The sequence below is a fragment of the Diabrotica virgifera genome, chromosome 9 (genome assembly GCF_917563875.1).
Source record: "Diabrotica virgifera virgifera chromosome 9, PGI_DIABVI_V3a".
Taxonomy (NCBI): Eukaryota; Metazoa; Arthropoda; class Insecta; order Coleoptera; family Chrysomelidae; genus Diabrotica; species Diabrotica virgifera.
The window spans coordinates 7,258,343-7,285,862 of NC_065451.1; the positions used below are offsets into that span (position 1 = coordinate 7,258,343).

Genomic DNA, 27,520 nt, shown 5'->3' on the forward strand with positions numbered 1-27,520 from the left:
ATTTCGTTCAAGAGTAAAGTACCTTTATTTCTCTCAATATCGAAAATTTTTATTATGAAAAGTTGTTTGGAAATAAAAACTAAGATGAAATATGCAATTACATGCTTCTAATTGGAAAAAATATTTTCCAAATTTTTCTCAAATTTATTGATACTAACTTCGTTTTTATTTATTACACATACGATAACTCTTTTAATATTACTTTTACGAAAAAAGGTATTTTTTATAAAAAGCTCTGTATGTCCTAATACCGAAGATGCAACCATCAGATATCACATTTTATTAATTTTATACGAGGTATGTCAAAAAATATGAATTTCACTCAAGAGTAAAGTACCTTTATTTTTCACAATATTGAAAACGGTTATTAAAAAAGTTGTTTAGAATTAAAAACTATGTTTCATTATGCAATTACATCCTTCTAATTGAAATATTGTGAAATATAAAGGTACTATAATCTTGAGCGAATTTCACATTTTTTGACACACCTCGTATAAAATTGATAAATGTTGATATATCATGGTTGTGCCTAAGATTTTAGACCATGCAAAGCTTTTTATGAAGAATAACTTTTTTTCGTAAAATGAATAATAAACGAGTTACCATATTTGAAATAATTAAAAACGATGTTGTATCCATAAATTTGAGAAAAAAATTTTTTTTTCAATTAGAAGCTTGTAATTGCATATTTGATGTTGTTCTGAAGCTATTTCCTTGTGGCATTTTTATGATTAATTATTTATTGGGAAATAAGCCACAATTAAAATGAAAAAAATAATTTTATTAACGTTTCGACGCCCAAATAATCGAATGAACTATCTTTCAGTAAGTCGTCCCAGGAACGCAACTCATAAATATTGGCAATATCATTTTAAAGTCTTCTACTTTAAAATGTATAATATATGTCTGAATTGCCAATATACATGAGTGAGATTAAATAAATTATTAGAAGAATTTTTTTTGCTTAGCAACAACACTTTAGTTTATTTTAGTAATATTTTGTATTTTGACAACGGCACCCGATTTGGGCGTCGAAACGTTAATAAAATTATTTTTTTCATTTTAATTGTGGCTTATTTCCCAATAAATAATTAATGCATATTTGATCTTAGTTTTTAATTCCAAACAACTTTTTATCGTAAGAATTTTCGATATTGAGAGAAATAAAGGTTCTTTACCCTTGACCGAAATTCATATTTTTTGACATACCTCGTATAATATTAAGAAAATTTGATATCTAATGATTGAATCTTAGGTTTTGAGGCATGCAGAACTTTTTATAAAGGATAACTTTTTTTCGTAAAATTAATAATAAAAAAGTTTTCCATATGTTTCCAACTTAAGTAGACACGCTGTATATGCTAGAATATTCCACAGGGTGATGCGAACTTTGAGAAAAAACACAGTTTGATTGGTACACCCGGTATACAATGAAAATTTACCTGTTTAGCAACAATATTATTACAGCGATATTGTTAAAGAATAAGGCTATAACATGTTCAAGAAATTACTAAAATCGGCCAACAGGTTTAGGAAATACGGTTCATCAAAAATGACCAAATTTTTAAGTGAGCTGATTTCTATGCATGTAAGTTTACTTTACAAGAGTTGACAGGTACTTTTAAGGCTTCCATAATGCTTAACAGTTTCGCAAGACTATTTGGATGCTTACAATGCCGTTTAGTCTTTGTACGTATTTTTTATGCTTGGTTTACCGCTTCCAACGCATTTTAATGCTTCTAGATTATGATGTAATGCTTTTTTGTCCTTTGAACACCTTTTAGAACACACTCAATGAGCCTTTAGCCCGACCGCACATCAAAGAAACATAAAACGTAAATTACGTTTCATGGAAATAAACCACTACTAAACAAATATACGACCGGCTATTTATGAGACTCTCCGAAAATAAAAATGTGTCATGGGCATGAATCACACTCGTTTCATTGATAGGCGGACTTTGAGATTTTTTTAGCAGTGTTTTAGTTTCATGAAACATGTTTTTCGTTTCATGTTTCATGTTTTTCGTTTCATGTTTCTTTGGTGTGCGGCTTGGCTTACAGTGTTTTTACAGCTGTTTCATATAAATACTTTAGAAAGAGTTAAAATTTACAACTCTTGGTGCTTTTTATTCCTTATAACTCTTCTTCAACGTTTTGAAGTTATACTTCTTTACCGGCGATAGAGGGTGAATTTTTATATGTTAAAACCTATCAGCCCGGCGCATGCGCATTATAACTTTGTTCTGATTGGATGTTCAAATGACAAACAAAATATAAATAAAAAGTATATTAATTTCGTTTAAATCATATAATAGAAGTATAACTTCTTACGTGCGTACAAAGTACACACACATTCTTTTTTTAGTTATTTTTATAGCTTCCACCACGTCTTTAAACCCGTTTACAAGTATATTTTAATGCTTCAATGATTTTTCGACATTCAGCCCTATTCTGTAACTTTTAACAAATCGAATAGAAATGACCAAGTCGAATCGTAATTACCCAAAATCGGAATGTTTGATATCTATCGCGTCATTTTCATGTTTGAATTGGTATTCTGTATATCATATCGTAATCAGTTTAAATCGAAATCGGCAATTTTTATTTCACGCGGTCAAGAGGGGATGGCAACCCCGCATTGTCAAGCGAAATTAGTGTTCTGTGACCTGTTTGTTACTGGTTCTAAATTTGAAATACGACACCGTTGCCATATCTTCAATTTTTCATACTATCACATTACATAGAGTTGCATTTTTAAAAATAGTTTTGAAATCACAAAAAAGAAAAGTTTTGAAAAGTAAAGAATAAAATATTAGTGTAAATATTGGACACAAAAACCTCAAAAGATGATCATCATCATAGTCATTAACATCTTAGTAGATGTGTTGTGGTTCATAATTGGGCTTCAGCAGCTCGGACAGTTTGATTGATAATATTTCTCCACTGGTCGCGGTCATCAGTTACATGTATTGCCTGTTTGTTGAGAAGCTTTTTAGTAATGTCCGCCCATCGCTGTGGAGATCTTCCGCGTTGGCGTTGAGTCTGAGGCCTTCCTTGGACCACCAACCGCTCCATTTTGTGATCACTCCGATGGATATGACCAAAGAACTTTAAAATTCTAGAGTAAACGGTACTGGAGAGACGCTGATCCGGTTTAATTTCATCCAGAACCGAGACATTTGTACGGCGAGCCGTCCATGGAATTCGAAGCAGGCGTCTCCATGTCCACATTTCAAAGGCGTCTATACGTCGTCTATCTGATTCTTTGACTGTCCATGCCTCGCATGCATAGTAAAATATGGAAAAGACCAGAGTTGAAACGAGTCTCTTTTTGTTTGTCATAGTAATGTGACGATCACGCCAGACCCCATTTAGTTCACTCATTGCTGCTCTTGCTAGTTGAATGCGTCTTCTAATTTCGGGTTCACAACTGCCTGTGTTGTTAACTAGAGCTCCAAGATATATCATAGATGAGACTACCTCGCATCCCGCAATAGTTTGGGTTTCAGGAAACTGTTGTTGGCGATCAATAACCATGATTTTGGTTTTGTTGTAGTTAACCATGAGTCCAAATTTAGCACTTTCTTCAAAAGATGATGATCAAAAGATGATAAATGGTTTTAAATCAAAGTTAATTAAAATTTTTATAAAAAAGAAGATAAACTGATAAGTAAAACGATAAATGAAGATACGATGTATGATGTAAGACGTAAGATATTACTAATAATATACAATCTTAAGATTTGATTCCAGCTAAAATAACTGATAAACAACTTTGCCCAAAAACAGCGTATTTTCTATAATTATTTTCTTTTCTATAAGCGTTGATTGATACAAATACAAGTAAACTGGTATAATAAATTTATCAATTGACGCTATAAGTCTATCTTTATATTTTAAACGTTCTTGTACAATCTATTCTTGTACATTATGCCATTGATTGAAATTGTACAAGAAATAAACAAAAAAAGTTTGGCAACACTGTGACTGGCAAACATTCAGCTGATTCAGCATTCAGTTGCCAAATAAATTTTAAGGTTAGGTTCAATGCATACTCGTACAACATGTCTAAATTAAATATACAATTCTCTAAGTAAATACCACCACAGACTAAAAATTACGCAGATAAAAAAGGTAAAAATACTATAAATAATGATAAATAAGCAGTAATAAATTATGTTTCGTAGATATAAAATATAAACGTCAAAACAAAATATAATGCGCTTGCGTCAAGCACAATTCCGATATCGAAATCTAATTTCGACAGGGTAAATGGTGTCGATGTCATTTCTATTCACTATTCCGATTGTAGAGATTCCGAGGGAGTTATGGAATACCGATTTTGACTATTTCTATTCGACTTGGCAACTTCTATTCGATTTTCCTGACTTCTATCATCGAAATGAGTTACAGAATAGGCATGATTATAATGGTTTTTACATTTTCAATCGTTTTTAAATCTTCGATAACCGCTTTGAATGCGTTTTACGTGTTTATAACGATTTTACAAGGCATTTTCGAGGCCTTTGATTGTGTGTAAGGTTTTTTTGGATGCTGTTAACACGCGCCCACCATATGTTGTAGTGTTTTTACAATATAATTTGACTTTATAGTACATTTCTGAGCTTTTTGACCCTTTTTAAATCTGAAACAAGGCTTTTTGACGCTTATACAACTATTTTTCGACGCTAACGACGCTTTTACAATATTTTTTGTACTTTTTCAATGCTTTTTAAAGTATCTTAAAATATTTATAAAAAAAACTTAACTTACTTTTAACACTTCTAGCCTGTTGCACTATGGTCCGGCAAACAAATATGTAGTTTAATATTCCGACCCAATAAGAAATACCCGGTGAAGGCCAACTTGGAATCCAAAGGTAAAGCTTACACGAAAAATAGGGAGATGTGTGTTAAGGATTCGTATGTACTGATAAGGAACTCAGAGCTGATTGCTGGTACCTTGGACAAAGGGCATCTTGGTAATGGAGGAAAAGGTGGAAATATATTCTATGTTATTTTGAGGGATTTCGGAAAGGAGTTTGCCATTAGATCGATGTGGAGGTTAGGTAAGTACGATATAACTGTCATATAGTTAAAATATAGAGCTACATGTATTATGTATGTTTCACTTTTTTAGACGGTTTTAATGCTTGCTTAACGCAATATTTTAACGATATAATGCTTTTTCGGTGTGTTTAAAGAGTTTTCAAATAATTTCAGCATTTATTACTTGTTAAGACACCTTAATGCTTTCACAATGTTTTTATTATTTACTATTCTTTTTCGACGCTTATAAACATTTGCAATGGTTTACAATATCTTGTTAGTCTTTTAACACGTTTACAAATACTTTTTAACTACATATTTTAAAGCATTTATAATTCTTGTAAACAGCTCTTACAAAACTACGAAGCATTTTTAACGCTTATATGATTTCTTTTTTCAATGTTATAAGGGGCTTTATTTCCTTTACGACGATTTTAACGCTGTTTAGTCCAGAAAGCCACTGCGCATCCGCTAGGAAAAATATTCAGATTCGGATTTTTTGCACAGTATTACTCAAAAAGGACCCCTTTTAACAAATTTGCATGTTGCCAGGACCAAAAGTGGATCAAAAATTTTTCAAACGTTTTTTTTTTGTTTTTTTCCTAAAATTATTTTTTTTACATGGAACAAAGTTTTTTTAGGTTTTTTGGATCATTCCAAACAGAAAAGGTCTTTAGTGACTTTTCCCTAAAGTTGATAGTTTTTGACATATAAGCGATTAAAAATTGAAAAATTACGAAATCGGCCATTTTTAACCTTCAAAAACTATGTGAAAAACTTGAATTTGAATGTTGCCAAGGTAGGTAGATATTCTTTAAACATCGATTGATGGAACCCCGAAGAGTTTTTTGCAATACAATATTCAAAACTTCTTTTTTTTTTAATTTCTAATCACGCGTGCGCGACACTATTTTCCACCGTCGCATGTGTATACAGTATGGTGCAAATGAAAGGAATAAATTCGTTATTTCGTAAACCGGCGACTTTAAGGAGAAACCCGAAACAGGTCGATTTTTATTTTTAAGTTATGATATTGTGCCATATATGGTATACTAGTAACGTCCTCCGTCTGGGCGTGATGACGTCATCTACGATTTTTTTTAAATGAGAATAGGGGTCGTGTGATAGCTCATTTGAAAGGTTCTTCAATTCTGTATTCAGTAATGTAAACATTTATATAATTATTTATACAGGGTGTCCAAAAAATTTTTAATAAATTAAATTATTTGACAAAAAAAGAAGTAGAAGGACACCCTGTATAAATAATTATATAATTGTTTATATTACTGAATAGAGAATTGAAGAACCTTTCAAATAAGCAAGCACACGACCTCTATTCTCATTTAAAAAAGTCATCGATTACGTCATCACGCCCAGATGGATGACGTCACTAGTATACCATATATGCCACAATATCGTAACTTAAGAATAAAAAATCGAACTGTTTCGGGATTTTTCCTTAAAGTCGCCGGTTTACGAAATAACGAATTTATTTCTTTCATTTGAACCATACTGTCGGTGGAAAATAATGTCGCGCACACTTGATTAGCAATTAAAAAACAAAGGAGTTTTGAATATTGTATTGCAAAAAACTCTTCGGGATTTCATCAATCGATGTTTAAAGAATATCTACCTACCTTGGCAACTGCTAGCAAAAAGACTAAGTTTTCACTCTAACGGCATACAAAACAACATAATGCTATTCTACATCCCACCAGAATGAAAACAATGGGAACCTTCTCTGGTTACACCTCCGAGGCTTCTACAATTTGCAAGCCATACGGATGCTGAGACTAAGGAAGATGAGGGAATTCTACAATTTACAATTCACGTCCCATCTGCTCAGCGCGGTAAAGTTCATTCTCGTTGGAATCTAGGAACGCTAGGGCATCTATGCCATTTCGTTCGTTGCAATCCGGGACTGCACGCTGGGGTTTGTTTTGGTTGGATCAGGGAGAGCAGCATATGTGCCTCCTGATGAGAGACTAATAAGTTTCGAAACCGGTAGAGGTGCTTGCAGCACTCTCTGATTGAACTAGAACTAGAATATGGTTCGGCTGTATTTTCGTTTTGCAACGAAATTGAAAATGGTTATTCATTTTTGATTTACATTTACTCTGTGTGGAGTATGAAGGGAACCATTCTCGTTGGAACTTTACCGCGCTGAGCAGATGGGACGTGAATTGTAAATTGTAGAATTCCCTCATCTTCCTGAGTCTCAGCATCCGTATGGCTTGGAAATTGTAGAAGCCTCGGAGGTGTAACCAGAGAAGGTTCCCATTGTTTTTATTCTGGTGGGATGTAGAATAGCATTATGTTATTTTGTATGCCGTTAGAGTGAAAAATTGGTCTTTTTGCTAGCAGTTGCCGCTAGAGCATCTATGCCATTTCGTTCGCGTTCGTTGCAATCCGGGACTGCACGCTGGGGTTTGTTTTGGTTGGATCAGGGAGAGCAGCATATGTGCCTCCTGATGAGAGACTAATAAGTTTCGAAACCGGTAGAGGTGCTTGCAGCACTCTCTGATTGAACTAGAATATGGTTCGGCTGTATTTTCTTTTTGCAACGAAATTGAAAATAGTTATTCATTTTTGATTTACATTTACTCTGTGTGGAGTATGAAGGGAACCATTCTCGTTGGAACTTTACCGCGCTGAGCAGATGGGACGTGAATTGTAAATTGTAGAATTCCCTCATCTTCCTTAGTCTCAGCATCCGTATGGCTTGCAAATTGTAGAAGCCTCGGAGGATTAACCAGAGAAGGTTCCCATTGTTTTCATTCTGGTGGGATGTAGAATAGCATTATGTTGTTTTGTAGCGGCAGTTGCTGCTAGGGCATCTATGCCATTTCGTTCGTTGCAATCCGGGACTGCACGCTGGGGTTTGTTTTGGTTGGATCAGGGAGAGCAGCATATGTGCCTCCTGATGAGAGACTAATAAGTTTCGAAACCGGTAGAGGTGCTTACAGCACTCTCTGATTGAAATAGAACTAGAATATGGTTCGGCTGTATTTTCGTTTTGCAACGAAATTGAAAATGGTTATTCATTTAAAAAAAAAACGTTTAAACAATTTTTGACCCACTTTTGGTCCTGGCAACATGCAAATTTGTTAAAAGGAGTCCTTTTTGAGTAGGATTGTGCAAAAAATCCGAATCGGAATATTTTTCCTAGCGGATGCGCAGTGGCTTTCTGGACTAGTTCGAAGATTATATAGCTTCTTAATGGTTTTACATTCTTTTTCTTAATATTATTTACGATTAAAGTTTAACAGCGCATTTATAATGCTTCATCAATACTTATAACGCTTTTTAAGCTTTTTTCCGGCGTATTTATAATGCTTTTTCAGTGCGAATAACACTTTTTAACATTTGTAATTTAATGTTAATTAATTTTTGATTATCTCTAGTCGTTTACCAACCGTTTTTTGATAATATAATGATTTTTAGGAGTTTTCAATGCTTCTACTATTCTTTTTACATCGTTTTTCCAACGTTATCTGAGATTTATTCCTTTGTTCAGAAATTATATAGCTTCTTAGCGGTTTACATTATTTTTTCGATGCCAATGAGGCTTTTCCGCTGATACAACACTTTTAGAATGTTTTTCCCACAACTTTTAACGATTAAAGTTTTAGCATCGCACTTATAATGTTTAATAAATGCTTATAACGTCTTCTAACGTTTTTCCAGCGTATTCATAATGCTTTTTGGTGCAAATTACGCTTTTAAATATTTTTAAAACGCTTTTTTGGTCCCTGTTATGCCTTTTATTAACACTTTTATGTAATTTTTGATTATTTATGGCCTTTACCAAAAGTGTTATTTGAAGTTTATAATGATTTTTCGACGTTTTTAGTGCTTCTTTTTAAAACGTTTTTTCCATGTTTTATAATACTTTATAAACGCTTCTTAACGTTTTTATATTGTTTTTTCGATGCCAACAAGTTTTTGCCGCTGCTATAACACTTTTAGAATGTTTTTCCTATGATTTTTAACGAATAATGTTTTGGCATCGCATTTATAATGATTCATCAATGCTTGTGACGCTTTTTAAATCCTTTCCGGCGCATTTATAATGCTTTTTAACATTTGTAGAATGCTGTTTTGGCCCTTATTGTACTTTGCAACGTTTTCACAACATTGTTTATATTCAGTCCTATTCAAAATTTTACAAAAATATATTATTGATATTGTTATGTAATTTTTTTATTATTTCTAGCCCGGTTGGCTTCAAATTACTTGATGAATACGGGATTCTCCATAGGAATAGGGGATGTTACTCCAGGAGAAAACTTAATCAGACGAAAGAACAAACTTTTAAGTGAAGGGTAAGTACATATTATTCAACTTAGTATTACTAATAGTTTATTATTTTCGTTATGGGCATGCACAAACCATACATACTCTAGACCTTTCACGTAAATGGTCAAAGTCAAGACAGCAAATTAGTTGCCTTTCCAATTCAGAGATGTCGCCTTCAGTGAATTTTCTGGTCACATTTAACAATTGACAATCAACTATCCTGAAACAGTTTATTCCAATACACGAGTGTGTCATCAACATTTCGGGTCTATATATATTTTTCGGAAGTTTGTAAAAGATTATAAGGTATTTATCTAAAAAATCTTCTTACAAGATATTCTTTCAAAAATTTTCATTCAAGTAAATATTAAACATTGATTTATTACAAAAACAGTGCTTTCACATGACACATGGCGGTAGTGTTTAGCATTTTCAAAACAAATTGGAATATTTGAAGTTCTCAGTAAAACTATGATTTTTGTTTATATTGGTATTTCAGCCCCGATTACAACATTGCCTACTACCATAACTTTAGACAGAACTTAAGACTTTTAGTATTTTTTATGTAGATGGAACTTTTAAGGTAATTTTAAGTTATAGTATAATTATTGAATAAAACATTAAATTTCCTGCGAAATTTCATCAAAAATTCAAAATTTATAGTTTGAAATTCCCGCGTAACTATAATTTGTCAATTGAGTTGCCTTTCCAGTCAAGAGATGGCGGTAATTCGATCCGAAAGATTATCATGGCCGTGGAACGTGTAGAGTCTCGAGTATGTATGATTTGTGTGGGCATGCACCCAATGGGAACCCGACTCATTTACACGCGCAAATCAATTTTTCCTAAGATTTACATTTGTATATTTTAGGTATGCCAAATGTCAGGACTTCATTAAACAAATGAACGAAGGAAAACTCCCTACTCAACCAGGTTGCACCGTCGAAGAATCCCTAGAAGCAGTAATTCTAAAAGAATTGTCCGTCATCAGAGAACATGCAGGCCAGGCTTGTGTGGCCGAACTGCATTCGACGAATAGTCCTCTCATTATGGCTCTGTCTGGATCCAAAGGTTCCTTCATCAACATTTCTCAGATGATCGCTTGCGTGGGTCAGCAAGCCCTGAACGGAAAAAGAGTACCCAATGGGTTCGATGATCGGTCTCTTCCACATTTCGAACACTACTCTAGAACACCAGAAGCCAAAGGTTTCGTCGAGAATAGTTTCTACACCGGGCTTACCCCCACCGAGTTCTTCTTCCACACCATGGGCGGAAGAGAGGGATTGGTAGATACCGCTGTCAAAACCGCCGAAACTGGATACATGCAGAGAAGATTGGTGAAGGCGTTGGAGGATTTGGTGGTTCATTATGATGGTTCAGTGAGGAACGCTGAAGGGGATATAATACAGTTGAATTACGGTTGCGACGGGCTGGATCCGACGTATATGGAAGGAAAAGATTGTCCCGTGGACTTTGAGAGAGTTTTGGATCATATCAAGGCGAAGTGCCCTTATAGACAAGAAGTGGCTCTAGATGGGGATCAAATTCGAAGGGCGACTAAAGCTTTCATCTCTACGAATGCACTTGAAGAGTGCAGTGAAGATTTTAGGGCAGAATTAGTGTGAGTATAATTTTTTAATATACATATTTATGTCTTTCTTTTAATTTTATTACCTGATCATAATGATTCAACAGCTCTAACATCATTGTATACATATTCCGCGTATTATACTTGTTGAAACCTGGTTCGAAGGACCAATGTGTAATGAAAGAAAAACTACTCGGCGACCTGAGAAAACTGCTCTTTGGCCTCCATCAGTTGCTCTAACTTTTGTTTCGCTTGACTATGATATACAGGGTGTTTGGTAAAGAATGGGCCATAGCTTAACCTCAGGTTCCTGAGGTTAAAATAGGCCGATTTAAGCTAACTTACCTTAATACAAAGTTTATAATAACCGAGATACAGGGTGTCAAAGTTAAACTTTTTTTTATTTATTATTGAATATTTCCTGACAGGTATGAGATAACAACATGAAATTTGGTTTGTGGAAGTTTTTTGGGTCGAGAAAACTAAATTCCCTACTAAAAATTATGTATTGCCCAGAGGGCGCCACATACGCCTTTCATCACTCATTTATTACGTTCAATTTCTTTTTATCCCTCACTCTGTATAATTTTGACATTAAAATTTTTATTCTCCTATTAGTTTTACTTAAAAAAGGTATACTTCTTTCATCTCCCTAAACTCAACGCATTTTAAATCTGCGAGACACCATTATTTTTAGCATAATATCATTGTAGTTACACCCGAAAAATAACTTAAAAACCATAAAATTATCCAAAAATGTATCGCAAATTTCTTCAAATGGAATTTGCGATAATTTGACATAAATTTGAGAACTGGCACAATTATTAGGGTTTTAAGATATTTTTCGGGTGGAACTACAATGATATTATGCTAAAAATGATGGTGTATCGCAGATTTAAAATGCGTTTATCTCGAAAACGGTTGAGTTTAGGGAGATGAAAGAAGTATTCCTTTTTTAAGTAAAACTAATAGGAGACTAAAAATTAATGTCAAAATTATACAGAGTGAGGGATAAAAAAAAATTAACGTAATAAATGAGTGCTGAAAGTGGCGCCATCTGGGCGATACATAATTTTTGGTAGGGAATTTAGTTTTCTCGATCCAAAAAACCCCCACATACCAAATTTCGTGTTGTTATCTCATACCTGTCAGGAAATATTCAATAATAAATAAAAAAAAGTTTAACTTTGACACCCTGTATCTCGGTTATTATAAACTTTGTACTAAGGTAAGTTAGCTTAAATCGGCCTATTTTAACCTCAGCAACCTGAGGTTAAGCTATGGCCCATTCTTTACCAAACACCCTGTATTTATTATGATATGTAATATCACTGTTTTAACGTTTTTTTTTTTAGTTTTATGGCGCTCTATAGTTTTTTTTTCAACATTTTTAATGCTTTTGAAAATAATACAATTTCTTAATGCTTTTACGTTGCTTTTTTGATGCTGACAATGCTCTGGCCATATTTTTTATAGTTATTGCAGTGCTTTTATATTGCTTTTTCGATGCTCAAAGAGCTGTTGGAGCGCTTTTATTTTTCTTCGAAATTTATAACGCTGTTTAACTCTGTTTGAAGTATGTATAGCTTTTAAATCATTTTTCCATGGACATAACGCTTTTTTTGCTGCCGTTTTAGATGTTGAAGCGCTTTGTTCAATCGACAATGTTTTTTTGATTAAGATAACGCTTTTTAAAACTTTTGTAACCTCTTTTCTAATGCTTTGTTGATGCTCAAACCCGTTTTTAGAGCTTTTGCAGCGCTTTTATAATGCCTGTTCCATACTTATAACGATTTTAAAGCAGTAAAGCTCTTTTGTGGTGTCTTTTTATTGCTCATTACGCTTTTATAGCACTTTTTAAAGCTTTTTTTAGCGCGTTTATAATGCTTCTTTGGTTTTATTATGCTTTTTAATGCTTTTATAATGCTTTTTAAAAATGTTGAAGCGCTGTTTTCGTGAAAGTTTTTGTAGTGCTTTTGCAGCGCCTGTCTATTAATGTCGTTTTAAAGCTTTTAATGCTTACACTACGCTTTTTACGTGATTCTTAACCTTCCTGACATTCACGTATATCTTCTTTTTTTTTTAAGAATGTGTTAACACTGCGACAATTATAACATGCGTACCATCAATGTTTATTTTCGGTTCGAAGGACCAATATTTAACAGAAGAAAATACTCGTCGTCGGCCATATTATCGTTATTATTATATGTTTATATCACTGTTTAGAGTTTATTTTTTTTAGTAATTTTATGGATATCATTGCAAGAAGAGTAGAAAACGTACAGAACAAGTTCGGCAGTAGTCCCATAGCGAAAGAAATCGAACGCTTAACGTGCAGTCAGTTGGTCACATTTTTAGAAACGTGTGGGCAGAAGTACACGAGATCTATCATAGAACCAGGTACTGCAGTAGGTGCGCTGGCAGCTCAAAGTATAGGAGAGCCAGGTACGCAGATGACGTTGAAAACTTTCCACTTTGCCGGTGTTGCCAGCATGAACATCACCCAAGGAGTTCCTAGGTAAGGTACAGGTCGACAGAAATATCTGTAACCGCCAAAGTCATACCGATCGAGTTTTGTATTACATACTTCTACATTCCACAAAACTTGTGATATTAATTGGTTTTATCTTCTTCAGAATCAAAGAAATTATTAACGCCAGCAAAAATATAAGTACGCCCATCATAACAGCTAGTTTAGTAAACAATACAGACCAATGGTTCGCGAGAGAAGTCAAAGGGCGAATTGAAAGGACTACCTTAGGGGAGGTAAATTAACTAATAAACACAATTTTATCTTCTCACGATGCAATTTTACTTTTATATTGTTCAATTTGTAGATTTCGACATTCATAGATGAAATATATACCAAAAATGACGCATTTTTGTTAATTCAAATGAATTATGAGAGGATACGATTATTAAAATTAGAAATAAATGCTGAAACAGTCCGATATAGGTAAGTACGATGATACTATGATTAAGTGAGCTCATATACACTCCTGGCCAAAAAAATCGGGACACCTTAAAAATGGGTCATTTTTGATGTCTCGAATCTCCTAAACCTGTTTTCCGATTTTAGTGATTTTTTGAATATGTTATAGGTTTATTATCTAAGAATATGGATGTAGTAATAGTGTTGCTGAACGGGTAAATGTCATTGTATACGGGTGTAACAATAATACTGTGTTTTTTCCTGAAAGTTCGTAACACCCTGTGGAATATTGTAGCATTTAAAAAATATTGAAATTAAAACTCAATTGTAGCCTCAACCTTTCTTAACATTCTGCTTTTTGACTGATTCATTTATGTTGGATAAGGAAAAAGTTAGGTCCTTTGACAACTTTGGCAACTAGCCATATTCTTCATCAATACAGGGTGTTTCTAAATAAGTGCGACAAACTTAAAGGGGTAATTCCGCATGAAAAAATAATGACCGTTTGAATTATAAACGTATGTCTGCAAATGGTTCGTTTTCGAGATACAGGATGTTGAATTTTTTCTTACACACTGACGATTTATTTATTGCTCTAAAACCGATTGAGATATGCAAATGAAATTTGGTGGGTTTTAAGGGGCAGTTATTACGCATTTCCTGACATGCAATTATGTATTTTATATTCACCATTGGCGTACATACGGGTCATATTACCTGTATGCACCCCAATGGTAAATATAAAATTTTTAGTTGTATGTATATCAAAAAAAAGTGAAATAACTACCTCTTAAAACCTACCAAATTTCATTTGCATATCTCAACCGGTCTTAGAGCAATAAATAAATCATCAGTTGGTAAGAGAAAATTCAACATCCCGTATCTCGAAAACGAAGCATTTGCGGACATATGTTTATAAAACAAACTGTAATTATTTTTTCATGCAGAATTAACCCTTAAACTTTGTCGCACTTATTTAGAAACACCCTGTATTGATGAAGAACATGGTTAGTTGTCAAAGTACCTAACTTTTTCATTATCCAACATAAGTGAATGAATCAAAAAGCAGAATGTTAAGAAAGGCTAAGGCTACAATTGAGTTTTAATTGCAATCAATATTTTTTAAATGCTAGAATATTTTACAGGGTGTTACGAAATTTCAGGAAAAACACAGTATTATTGTTACACCCGGTATACAATGACATTTAGCTGTTCAGCAACACTATTACTACATCGATATTCTTAGAGAATAAGGCTATAACATATTAAAAAAATCACTAAAATCGGACAACAGGTTTAAGAGATTCGAGAAATCAAAAATGACCCATTTTTAAGGTGACCGGATTTTTTTGGCCAGGAGTGTATTTAAATATTGAAAATAAGCGTTTATTTTGAAGCAGAGAATCTTTCTCTTTTTCTGTTTAATCTTTAGTGAGTCGTCCCACAAACCGAATATGTATTAATTTTTAGCATATGTACATCAAAATTGAAGTTGAAGCCAGCTGACGTTTGTGTGGAAAGTGATACTATCATAACCGTCCATCCCAATAGAAGCAAAAATTCCAGAAGGCTTAATTTCGCCCTGGGTGAATTGAAGGAACTGATTCCTAACGTAGTGGTTAAGGTAAGCGTTTTTTTATTCCAAAACATGTTCCTCTTTTTGTAGTCCATTGAAATGTTACATTTAGGGTTGCATTTCTTAGAGGAGTCAATTTTATTTTTTTAATGTGTAGGGGGGTTCAGTAGAAGCTTAAGTTCAAGTTTTTGGGGTCACCACCCTTGTCCCCCGGCCGCCATATTGGAAAAAGGGGTGCAAAGGGCTTTCGCGCTGTATCTCCTAAACTAGCAATCCTACAGAAAATTTAATTAGATATAAAATTAAATTTACTACAATTTTATGTCTATTACTTTTTATCGTCAAGTGGCCAACAAAAAAGTTATAAACAAAAATGAGAGAAAATTTTGTAAGAAGTTTCCTTTTGGAGGTTATAACTTTTTTCCGTTCATTTCACAATAAAATAACATCATAGCGATTTGTAGAGGATTTTTCAATGAACAATTTTCACTATAAAGTTGTTTAATTTAATTTATTATCTAGGTTTTGCAGCGCTCCAAACTTGACCAGATTCTCGAATTCTCATAGAAAAACAATACTTTTCTATCTATATATTAGGCGAGCGGCATCAACCGTTATGCCGACCACGAAAATCAAATTTAAGGTGAATGACCAATTTTGGTCTATTTTTATGTTTTCGAGGTCGCTGAATCCGATGCTGAATCCAATGAAGCTGAAGGGAAAATTCTATAAAACAGCCATAAGACCGGCTATGATGTATGTAACTGAATGTTGGGCAGTGAAAAAGAAAGAGGAACAACGAATGCATGTGGCGGAAATGAGAATGCTTAGATGGATGAGTGGAGTGACAAAGAAGGATAAAATTAGAAATGAGTATATTAGGGGAAGTCTAGGTGTGGCACCAATTGATGCCAAAATGAGAGAGCATAGGTTAAGATGGTTTGGTCATGTTCAACGTCGAGACGTTAATTACCCAATACGAAGAATAGCTGGAGTGCAGATTCCTGGAAGGAGTAGGAGAGGAAGACCAAAGAAGACCTGGGGGAGACGATAAGGCAGGACATGTTGGTAAAGGGGATTAACATTGATATGACCCAAGATAGAATTATGTGGAGAAATGCAATTAGGGAAGCCGACCCCGCATAGGGATAAGGCAAAGAGAATGATGATGAGGTCGCTGAATCCGAATATGAAGTTTATTTTTATCTAGAGTTGGTGGAACATGTTCAAAAATCAAATTTTATACAAAAATGCCAAAAATCAATTTTGACGATTTTTCAAATTTACCTCGCTGTATCTTTGGTCGCTGTAAATATTTCCTTTTGAAAATTTTACTGTGTCATCTTTGAAGTACATAATATGTAGATAACAATGAAATTTTTCCAAAATGTTTAACCCGGCATTGTTCGCTAGGTAGGTTGTTACGCGAGTGGTCGCGCGTGAGATTTTCTCTCACATATCCAACTTTTGCCTTTCTTTACAAAATTTTACAAAAAAGATTAGGTTTCATCAACGATAAAGTAATTTGCTTTAAAAAGACACGACGTTTTTCTGTTTTATTATTATTATCTTTATATAAAATGTGACTATTGATGCCGCCAATATTTAACATTGAAAAATATATGGTAAGTGACCATCTATAATCAACCCGTGAAACATGATATAGGATTTTCATATCATCGACCACATCCACGGCGCCTTTTATTACATCATAAAAGGATATTATTTTAGGTTTTACGGGGAAAATAACATTCATTTTTATACACAGTTGATGACGCCGGTGGTCGCTTGATGAGAGAATCTCTCACATGAAGCGCACTGATTCAAAAATATGGTGATACTAAGTAAACTGAGTCACTATCTGAGCGGACGAGTCTATTAGATTGTCGAGGGAGGATAGTTAGGAGACTACAAGGAACTACAGCGCGTATAATTTCCCAGAAAAAAAGTTGTGCGCAATTTTCTGAAACCGTGAGAGAAAATCTCATAGCGACCACTGGCGGGTTAAACACATTAAAAAAGAGTTGCTAATTATTAAACATTTTGTCATCATATTTCGTTAGTTTCATATTTACTTAAAAAAGTTGAGTGAGAAACTTTTTAGTTTATAATTTTAACCAACACAATAATAAAAAATAATTCATGAAGAAGTTTTTTGGAAAATTTTAAGTCAAAATATGTGTGTGTGTTTATGTTTTATTGGCACTGGTTTAAGCAACCAACTGGCCAGTCAATGTGTTTTGAATTCTCTCTTTTACAAAATATATGCTTAGTATCTAAATTTAAAACTATTAGTACTACTGTTTTTTTTTACTCTGTTTTTTTTATTATTTTTTTTATTATATTTTTTAACATTTTTTTTTTATTACATTTTTAATTTTTTTTTATTTTTATTTTTTTTTATTTTTTTTTATTTTTTTTTTAGTTTTTTTTTTTTTTTTTTGTATATTTTTTTATCGCGCTAAGACCTAAACCCGATTCAACCTCGCGGAGGTTTAGATCTTAGTAACTTTTTATTTTATTTAATTATTTTTTTTTTTTATTTTTTTTTCTTTTTTTCTCAGAGCTTTAATTTTTATTTAAGTCAAAATATACAATAGGAAAAAAAGTTATGATACTTTATAGACAAGCGGCACATCCCAAAAAACGCTTATATCTCGAGATACTGACCACGGTGTGGTGAATGCCTAATTTTGATCATACTTTATGATTTTGATATCAAAAATCGTTTTTTTGTTCTTCTTAAGAATTTTGCATTTTGCGGTTGCGTCATTCTTCTTCCGAACCGGCGAATTTGTCCTCAAACAACTTCTTGGGCCTTTTCTATATATGCTTAGGGTTATAAGTTTTATAGTGGGGAGAAAGGTCAAAAACAGATTAATAATAGCATAGGAATGTTAAAATCATAATAAATTGTATGAATAAAAAATATATATAAATAGAAAAGTAAGCCTAACTTTTGGTTTTATTGCATCCCTATGAGCATTCGAGAATCTGGTCAAGTTTGGAGCGCTGTAAAACCTATATAAATAAATAGAATTAAACAACTTTATAGTGGAAATTGTTCGCTGAAAAACCCTCTACAAAATTGCTATAATGTTATTTTATTTTAAAATGAACTGAAAAAAAGTTATAAGCTCCAAAAGGAAACTTGTTAAAAAATTTTTACATATTTTTGTTTATATCTTTTTTGTTGGTCACTTGACAATAGAAAGTAATAGAAACAAAATCGTAGAAAATTTAGAGTAGTAGTTTACGAGATATAGCGCGAAACCCCTTTGCACCCCATTTCCAAGATGGCGGCCGGGGGGACAAGGGTGGCGACTCCAAAAACTTGAAATGAAGCTTCTACTGATCCGCCCTATACATTAAAGAAATAAAGTTGACTCCTCTAACAAATGCAAGGTATGGCTTAAAAAATGTAACATTTTAATGGACTATTGTTCGTCTTATAATGCGTGTTATCAAAAGATCAATAAAACGCTCTATGTTCGAATTCTGCCATTGAAATCGAATACCTAATGAAAAAATACGCCAAAGAACAAGAGATGCCGGGTGAAAAATTACTCTGCAGTTGGACTAGGACTAGGACACAACAAAGCTCATCATCGAGTGAAGACCAAGACAATATGGTTTCTGGTCAGTGTCCTACTAGCTGCTTAAAACCGGGAAACATAAAGAAGGTTACCAGAGACCTACGTCCAATAGTGAACAGAGATGATGCCTATGAATACTTTATAATGGATCCTTATAAAATTATTTTAATTTTATCCTCGTGCTTTCTTCCATCCTTTTTGACTACATCCCAAGATGTGGTAGCATCTCCTCTTTTGGAAAAACGTGTTAACAATAGCGAACTAAGTCGACTTTACACTACATGATTTATCATGTGATTTTTCATATGATTTCGCCCATGACGAGCCTCATAACAATGCTTATGACAAAATCATATGACAAATCACACAGTCTCAACATGTAAATTTCACTCCATGATCAAATCATTTGACAAATAACATGATAAATCATGTAATTCAGTAACTTTATTCAGAAACGATTCAGTTTCCGGCTCAGACAGATCTCACGGAACACGAAACAAATGACTGATGAAAGAAAAGAAAACTTGACATATGACAGATGTCAGTAGACGTGGCTTGTGACGTCGTAGTGTGATAGTAGGGGTTTTAAAGTTAAATTTAAATTAATGTATTTAGCATTTATTTATTTCTTATTATTTAACTGATTATTTATTTCTTTAACTTTAACCAACTTTACTATTCCAACTCTTAATTATATGGACTAAATATGTTATTTAACGGAAATTTTTCGATCTATTTTAGGGTTTACCAACCGTTAACAGGGCAGTTATTGCACGAGAGGACAAAGGTGGTACTCCACGGTACAGTCTTTGTGTGGAAGGTAACAATTTGAGGGAAGTAATGGCCACTTATGGAGTAGACGGAAAGAAAACTATTTCGAACAACATCATGGAAGTTTATCACACATTAGGAATAGAAGCCGCAAGGTAATTATCAATTAAGGGTAGTAACTTTACTTTTTAATTCTTCCCAGGTAGAGTCTTCATAATATACTGCAGTATCATCTGCAAAACTGAGAATATCTCGTGAACTTTGTAAGTTATACATAACGAGCGATCCACAATTATTGGGATCAAAGCTATCCGTGCAAAAAATTACGAATGTCTTGTTTTAATCTGACAGACCGCCGGAGTGTGACGTCACGGCCAACTGTGGCTATATTCAGTGTTGTTATGATCACTATTCCAAACAAAGAATAAAGATTGAAAATACGTTGAAACGATACCCAATCTCAAGACCTTTTAATTCGTATAAAGTTAAAATGTTGCTTCTTCTGCTACTTTTTATGTTCAATTATAGTGTTTTTTAAGTTGAAGTACGTACACTGACATGTATCTGTCACAGTTGACGTAAACTGGAAGGTATATCTGAATTAATAATAGACATGCACTGTAGAGCTATCTCTGTCGTTCAGAGCCACCTATGGTGACAATAATTTTGGATCACACGTTATTATTTATACAGGTATTAAATAATATGGTCCTAATACTGTGTCGTGAGGTACTTCACAACTCTCTGGCTTAAATTCACTCGCTTTTCCTAGTATCTGACCACATCGAGTTCTGTTTTGAAGCTTATACCGCATAAGTTCTAGTGCAGTTCCTCTAAAGCCAATTCTCTTCAGTCTTGCAAGAAGGTCCAGGTGGCTAACTGTATCGAAGGCTTTAGCCAAATCAACAAAGATACACAAAGCCGGCTTTTTTTGATCAATTGATTTTGTTAATTTACCACTTAGAAACGCAATAGCATCTTGTGTCGATTTGACCTCACGGAAACCAAATTGTTTAATATTTAAACAATATTGGTCCCAATACTGTGCCCTGAGGCACTCCATAGTTCACCGGCTTAAATACGCTGGCTCCCAGTATATGAACACATTGAGATCTTTTTGAAGCTAATACCGCAAATAGTTCTAGTACAGTTCCTTTTAAGTACTGGTACACTTTATAAGACCAAAAATAAGCATTTTTTCAAGATTTTTTTTCTCAGAACCTTTATTAAATATGAACATAAAACTTTTTACATTTTTATATCTAACTCTTGAAGAATACAAAAAATACATCTTTTTTCATTTATGTGCGTACACTAATATTGCAGAGGGCGCCAAAGTCGAGGCCTCGAAAAAAGTAGTTCCGATGGCGGACAGTTAATCTCAGGATTGGGATCTCTGAAACAAAAAAATCGAACGGCATTTGAAAAAGAAAGGTTTCTGACGTGACAATTTACCAGTTAGTGAAAATTCCGCAAAGAAAAAGATTTTACGGAAATTTGAAAAATTTTTGTGAAAAAATCGTCCGTTTTTCTTCAGTTTTTCATGATCAAAAAATATTTATTTTTTATTTTTTGGTTAAATTGTGTAAAATTGTCACGTAAGAATCTTTCCTTTTTCATATGCAGTACGATTTTTTCGTGTAAGATATCCCAATCCTGAGATTAACTGTCCGCCATCATTTTTCGAGGCCTCGACTTTTGTGCCCTCTACAATATTAGTGTACGTACATAAATGAAAAAAGATATATTTTTTGTACTCTCTAAGAGTTAGATATTAATATGTAAAAAGTTTTATGTTCATTTTTAATAAAGGTTCTGAGGAAAAAATTCTTGAAAAAAATGATTATTGTTGGTCTTCTAAAGTGTACTAGTACCTTAAGCTAATTCTCTCCATTGTTGCAAGAAGATCCGGGTGGCGAACTGTATCCAACAAAGATACACAAAGGAGGCTTTTTATCAATTGATCTTGCTAATTTACCATTTAGAAACTCAATAGCATCTTGTATCGATGCTATTCAAGACATTCGAAATGTGGGTGTACTGACGTATCCTCAAAATATCCTGAACGACTCACACCACCAACGTAGATATATAGCGCCAAATGGGAAAACAAAAAGAAATCTCTTTCACAATTAAGAAACGAAAACTTGAATACCTCGGTCATATTATGAGGCATGATAAATATCGTATACTCCAACTGATAATACAGGGTAAAATAGAGAGCAAACCCGGACCCGGAAGAAGAAGAAGACACATGGTTTGGACTAACATCGATCGAGTTCTTCAGAAACGCCACAAACAAAATTAAAATTTCTATGATGATAGCCAACGTCCGCAACGGACAAGGCACATGAAGAAGGAAGTCGATTTGGACTCACGGAAACCAAATTGTTTATCTGGCAAGATATTTAATTTGTTTAGAAAATTATTTATTCGTATCATAAGAAGTTTTTCAAATATTTTAGCTAAGTTAGATAGCAAAGATACAGGTCTGTCATTTCCAACTTCCAATTGACTACCACTTTTAAATACCAGGGAAATTACAGCCCTTTTAAAAGCGTTGAGATAATACCCTATCTGAAGACATCTGTTAATATGTATGTTAGTGGGCTTACAATGTAATTTACTATCCCCTTTAGAATCTCACCTGTGTTAAATTTACCAAGACCGGGAGACTTATGACAATGGAATTTCTTACATAAGTTTGTAAAAAAATTTCTGTTTGATTTTTCAATTTTCATTACTAGGTTTCCTCCAATAGTCGAGAAATGTTCAACAAATATATTAGCCATATCGTTCGGCTTAGAAATAATTTCGTTTGACCCGGTATTATTTTTAATAAAACCGTGTATTTACTTTTAAATTATATATAATAGGAGTACACTCAATACATGGCAACACTGCTTCCCCGCTTCCCACACCCGAGTCGCGCCAATGTATTCAGTTATTCGTCAATCCTACAGTGACATGGACATCCTAAGTCTTGACGTCACAAAATTGGGAGGAGCTTATATTTGACTCCAAACAATTTTGTTAACCTTCGGATGACCAAGCGGGGGAAATTGTGACCCCAGCGTAGGTTTTTCTTTAATAAATTCAAAAGTATTTTTAATTTTTAACACATTATTTTTTTATTTGACTTTAATATCATTCTAGATATCCTCATATTTTGAAATACAAAAAATTCCCTATATTTTACGAATAAAAAATATATTCTGAAATTGATGTTTAGTAAAATAGCGTCTATTATGTGTAATTACAAGTAGTTTTAAGCTAATGACGTCGACTTTGCAAAGTAACAAGACACTTACTCAACATACACTACACATGACACTAATACTCATGTTGTGACTGGCTGAATGACAAAGTCCATGCCAAAAAAAAATTCAAAATTAAAAAAAAAACTTTATTTTTTTATTAATCGTTATTTTTGACATTTTTGACTTGGGGTCATTCCCCCCCCCCCTTGGTCATCCGTGTAACAAAAAAAGGTTGGTCATCGGAAGGTTAAACACTCATAAGGAATTTTTAATTTATTGTTTACGTGGTTTGTGTGACAAAATAAGACTTTTCATTTAGGTATTTAGTTAAAGAAACGTGTCAATTAAGAGATTTTTATTCGTTTTTGCCCAGGTGAGTTAATTTAATGCAATGATTAGAACGTAAACAGTTTTAAGGTTATGTTTATTTTCAATCACTAAGGAATAAAAGCCACCTGAGCAAAAACGAATAAAAATCTCTTAATTAACACGTTTCTTTAACGAAATACCTAAATGAAGTCTTATTTTGCCACACAAAGCACATAAATGAAAAATTCCTTTTGACCATTTAACGTTACAAACAAAATTGTTTGGAGTCAATATAAGCTCCTCCCAATTTTGTGACATTTGTGACGTCACACTTTTTTTTTTATAATTGGCTTTGGCATGAACCAATTAGCCAGACTTATTTTTTATTTATGAAATATAAAGGGAGCATTTTTTTGATCCAATATAAATAAATTGATTTTTCAAATTCTCACACCCTAGGATAAATGTTATTGTGTTAGTAAAATGTGTGTTTCTGTTTAGTGCATTTTTTTATATGTATATTTTTTTTTATTTTTTTTTTAATTATATTTTGTTTTTTTTAATGCTTTATTTATGTAGTATTTTGTTTAGTTTTATTTCCTTTTTCTTTCATTGTTTTTTTTTATCATTATTTTACTTTTTTTTTTAACTTTTTTTTTTTAATTATTTTTTTTTATGTTAATTTTTTCGTGAACACACTTACAATAATATTTTGTATCGCAGAATTGCTTACAATGGTGTTAGTTATTTACAATTTCATTTTGCAACGAATTAAATGATTATACAAACATTGATATAAGTTAATATTATTACTAAAAATTATACAATTTAGACTGGTTGGCAAACAGAATTTGAGATTTACCATTTCTTCGAAAAATGATTCTATGCTCTTCTTATTTCTTGAACATTCTAGGATTACATGGTTCATATCACCAACTTCTCCGCATGGACAATATGGGTTTTCATCCAGTCCTATTTTATATTTGTACAAAGGAGTCATAGCATGATTAGATCTTATTCTGTTTATTGTAACAATGAAGTTTCGTTTGGTTAATTCATGAAACCAGCTTTTCAATGGTATGTTATTTTGGTGGCCGACATAGTTAAGCCCTGTGACTGATGAATTATATTCTTGCTGCCACAATTGTTTTAAATGTGAAGCAAACTTGGAGGTAAGATCTGTATATGGAACAATATTGGTGGTTAGATGGTAGCCTGTGTCAGTGGCTGATTTGGCTAGTGTATCCACTGCATCATTACCTTTTATTCCTGAGTGCCCTTTAATCCACACTACAGTTATTGTTTTCCTTTGTTTTGTTGCTTCAAAGTTCAGTTTTAATATTTCTGCCTCTATGTTAGTAAGGTTTTTCGATGATTTCAAGTTTGTTATTCGGTCAACTGCACTTTTACTGTCAGTGAATATAACATGATTATGTGTGTTTCTCGACTGGACGTATCTAAATGCATTTGCTATGGCAATTGTTTCGGCGGTATATATGGAACACTCATCTGGTAGCTTGAACTTGTAATATTGGGAAGAGTTTGCGTCATAAAAGGCACAGCCTACTTTTCCATTCAACTTGGATCCGTCAGTATATATGTATTGGTGTTCAGGCCATCTTCCATTAATGGTTTCTAGAAAGTTTTCTTTTGGGTCCAGGTAGTATGTTTTTATATGTTTTGAAAAGAAAACATGGGGAGGTTCGGTGTAGATAGGTATAGTTTTGTTGATAGACAGGGAGTTAGAGATTTGTGCCAGTGTGGTATAGCTGTTTACTAGGAGTGGAGTAGCTTTTGAGTGCCAATATGGATGGGTGAGTACTAGGACAGTGAGGTCGTGAATGTTACGATGATAGCTGGCTTCTTTGGATATGGCTTTAGCCATAAATTTATGACTAATTAGCTGCCTTCTGAAAGATAGTGGAGGTTCTACAGATTCGACTTCTATAATATTTATTGGGGTAGATTTAAGATAACCAAGACATATTTTGTGTTTTTCTGGGTCTCTATTTTGTTTCGGTGAGTATGTGCTGCTGTTCCATATAGGTGACTGCCATAGTCTAATATACTTCTAACCATTGTTTTATAGAAAAGTAAAGCGGTATTTGGATCTGCTCCCCATTTGGTATGGCAGAATGCTCTCAAAATATTCATAGCGTTCTCGGTTTTTTTTATTGCATGGTGGATGGTATCTTTCCACAGTAATTTTCTGTCTAAATAGAGTCCAAGGTATTTAACACAATTTTTGATTGGAAGAAGATATGGTCCTAGTTGTAACTGTACTTGAGTTATGTCCCTTTTTTAGTAAAAATACACACTTCAGATTTTTTTTCAGAAAGAATTAAGTTGTTTGAAATACGTCACACTTAGGCTGTCCATTCAGCTCATTCTCATAAGCAATGTTGCCGATTTTATCGCTTTCTTCAGTCGCCTATCTTTAATTGAAAACTAAACTAACTAAACTAATGTTGTGTATTATTACTCTTTCTAATATTGTTTGTGTTTTAGGGAAACGATTATGTCAGAAATTAAAATGGTCATGGAGAACCACGGAATGAGCGTCGATTACAGACACATCATGTTGTTGGCGGCACAAATGACCCATACCGGGGAAGTCCTCGGTATAACGCGGCAAGGTTTGTCGAAAATGAAACAATCGGTCCTTAATTTGGCTTCCGTAAGTTTACTAAGTATAATAACGTTAAATTAAATGCACTATATGAACTATTTATCTACAAATTTTGTTTATTTGTACGATTACTTCTTACAATCTGTGTTTACACTACTTTTCTAATACTAAAAAGAAACTACGAGAAATCTAAAGTAGAGAAGCACTATAGATATATTACGCTGGAAAGCAAAACTCTGGTAACAACCTAAAATCCGAGCCTTCTACAATTTGCAAGTTTACAATTGAGGGGATTAGATGCTAAGGGGTACAAGTGACAAAATGGTTTAATTGAGAAAAACGAAGTCAAAGTTAAATTTACATAGTAAATTCTACAGCGAATTAATCACTTATGGACTTATTTTGAATTAATTTTATACCTTTTATTTATCTATTTCTAAGAGCTTTTGTAATGGTAGTATTTATTTTTATTCAAAATATTTGAAATTTGGAAAAAAAATGTTCGCTCTCTGCTTCAAATTTTGCACTACCTTACGAATTTCTTAAATTCTTAAACTAAAATAAAAGAAAAATTACGTAAAAATTAAACGTTTTTATTTATGAAAAATTTCTTTGTACATTTTGTGTTATTATTTCACTCATTTTGGACAATTTTTTAAGAGCACGATTTACAAAGATGCTAAATGATTCACTATAAATAATATCCAACACCTTACAGGCAAAGGGATACAAATGTAGTTACACCGGTTTGTCACTAACTCTTTTCGAATATTTTGTAAGTAGTCAAACTAGAACTTGCGATATGTCGCCACCAGTAGTTTAATTCAACTGTATCTCTTTGTCACTAAATTTTTACTACTATCTAATATTATTTTATGCGCTTAACTCATTTTTCAATATTTTGTCACTTGTGCCCTTAGCATCTGGTCCCCTCAATTGCATTTCACAATTCGTGTATTTATCTAGGTAAAAATCCAACGAATTTTTGCTTCCTAGTAGTATAGAACTAAGGTAAGGGAGGCAGCTTAAAGGCTGTATGACACTATGCATTTTCTTGTATCATTTCTAATATCGTTTCTGATATGTCAAAAAAATGTATAGTGTCATACACAGATACAAGAAACGATATCAGAAACGATACAAGAATTTGTGTCAGGCACAGATTCTTGTACAATAACTGCGCCAATTTCTGCGCAAAGAGCAAAAACGTAAAACCTGCTGGTAAAACTTCTAAATGTCATAATGGCGGCTGAAAATGAGATCATATGATTTATGTCTTGATGAATTTATTTGTGTTTTGTAGGTATTATTTATAAATATTTTATTGATACTTAATATACCGTTTGGTATGGACTACTGTTCTACTAATAACCATATATTTAGAATAACTTTGGGTTTCATATTGCATAATTTTTTAATAGAGGAAAATACAATAGTTCCAGTTTGGATCAAACTGAAGATAATTATAATGCAAATATTTTAGCACAAATATCAAAACAAAATAAAAAAC

General features: G+C 33.2%; 1 protein-coding gene across 1 annotated transcript in view; it reads left to right on the top strand.

Annotated features, from left to right (window-relative positions):
• The window catches only part of LOC114325609 (DNA-directed RNA polymerase III subunit RPC1), a 66,984-nt gene that overhangs the window by 35,746 nt on the left and 3,718 nt on the right, over positions 1-27,520 (top strand). Inside the window, exons 9-17 of the mRNA XM_028273711.2 lie at positions 4,791-5,070; positions 9,267-9,375; positions 10,221-10,970; positions 13,180-13,455; positions 13,574-13,703; positions 13,775-13,893; positions 15,340-15,493; positions 19,783-19,967; positions 25,890-26,058. Coding sequence (XP_028129512.1) covers positions 4,791-5,070; positions 9,267-9,375; positions 10,221-10,970; positions 13,180-13,455; positions 13,574-13,703; positions 13,775-13,893; positions 15,340-15,493; positions 19,783-19,967; positions 25,890-26,058 — 2,172 coding nt within the window. The remainder of the gene's footprint in view (positions 1-4,790; positions 5,071-9,266; positions 9,376-10,220; positions 10,971-13,179; positions 13,456-13,573; positions 13,704-13,774; positions 13,894-15,339; positions 15,494-19,782; positions 19,968-25,889; positions 26,059-27,520) is intronic.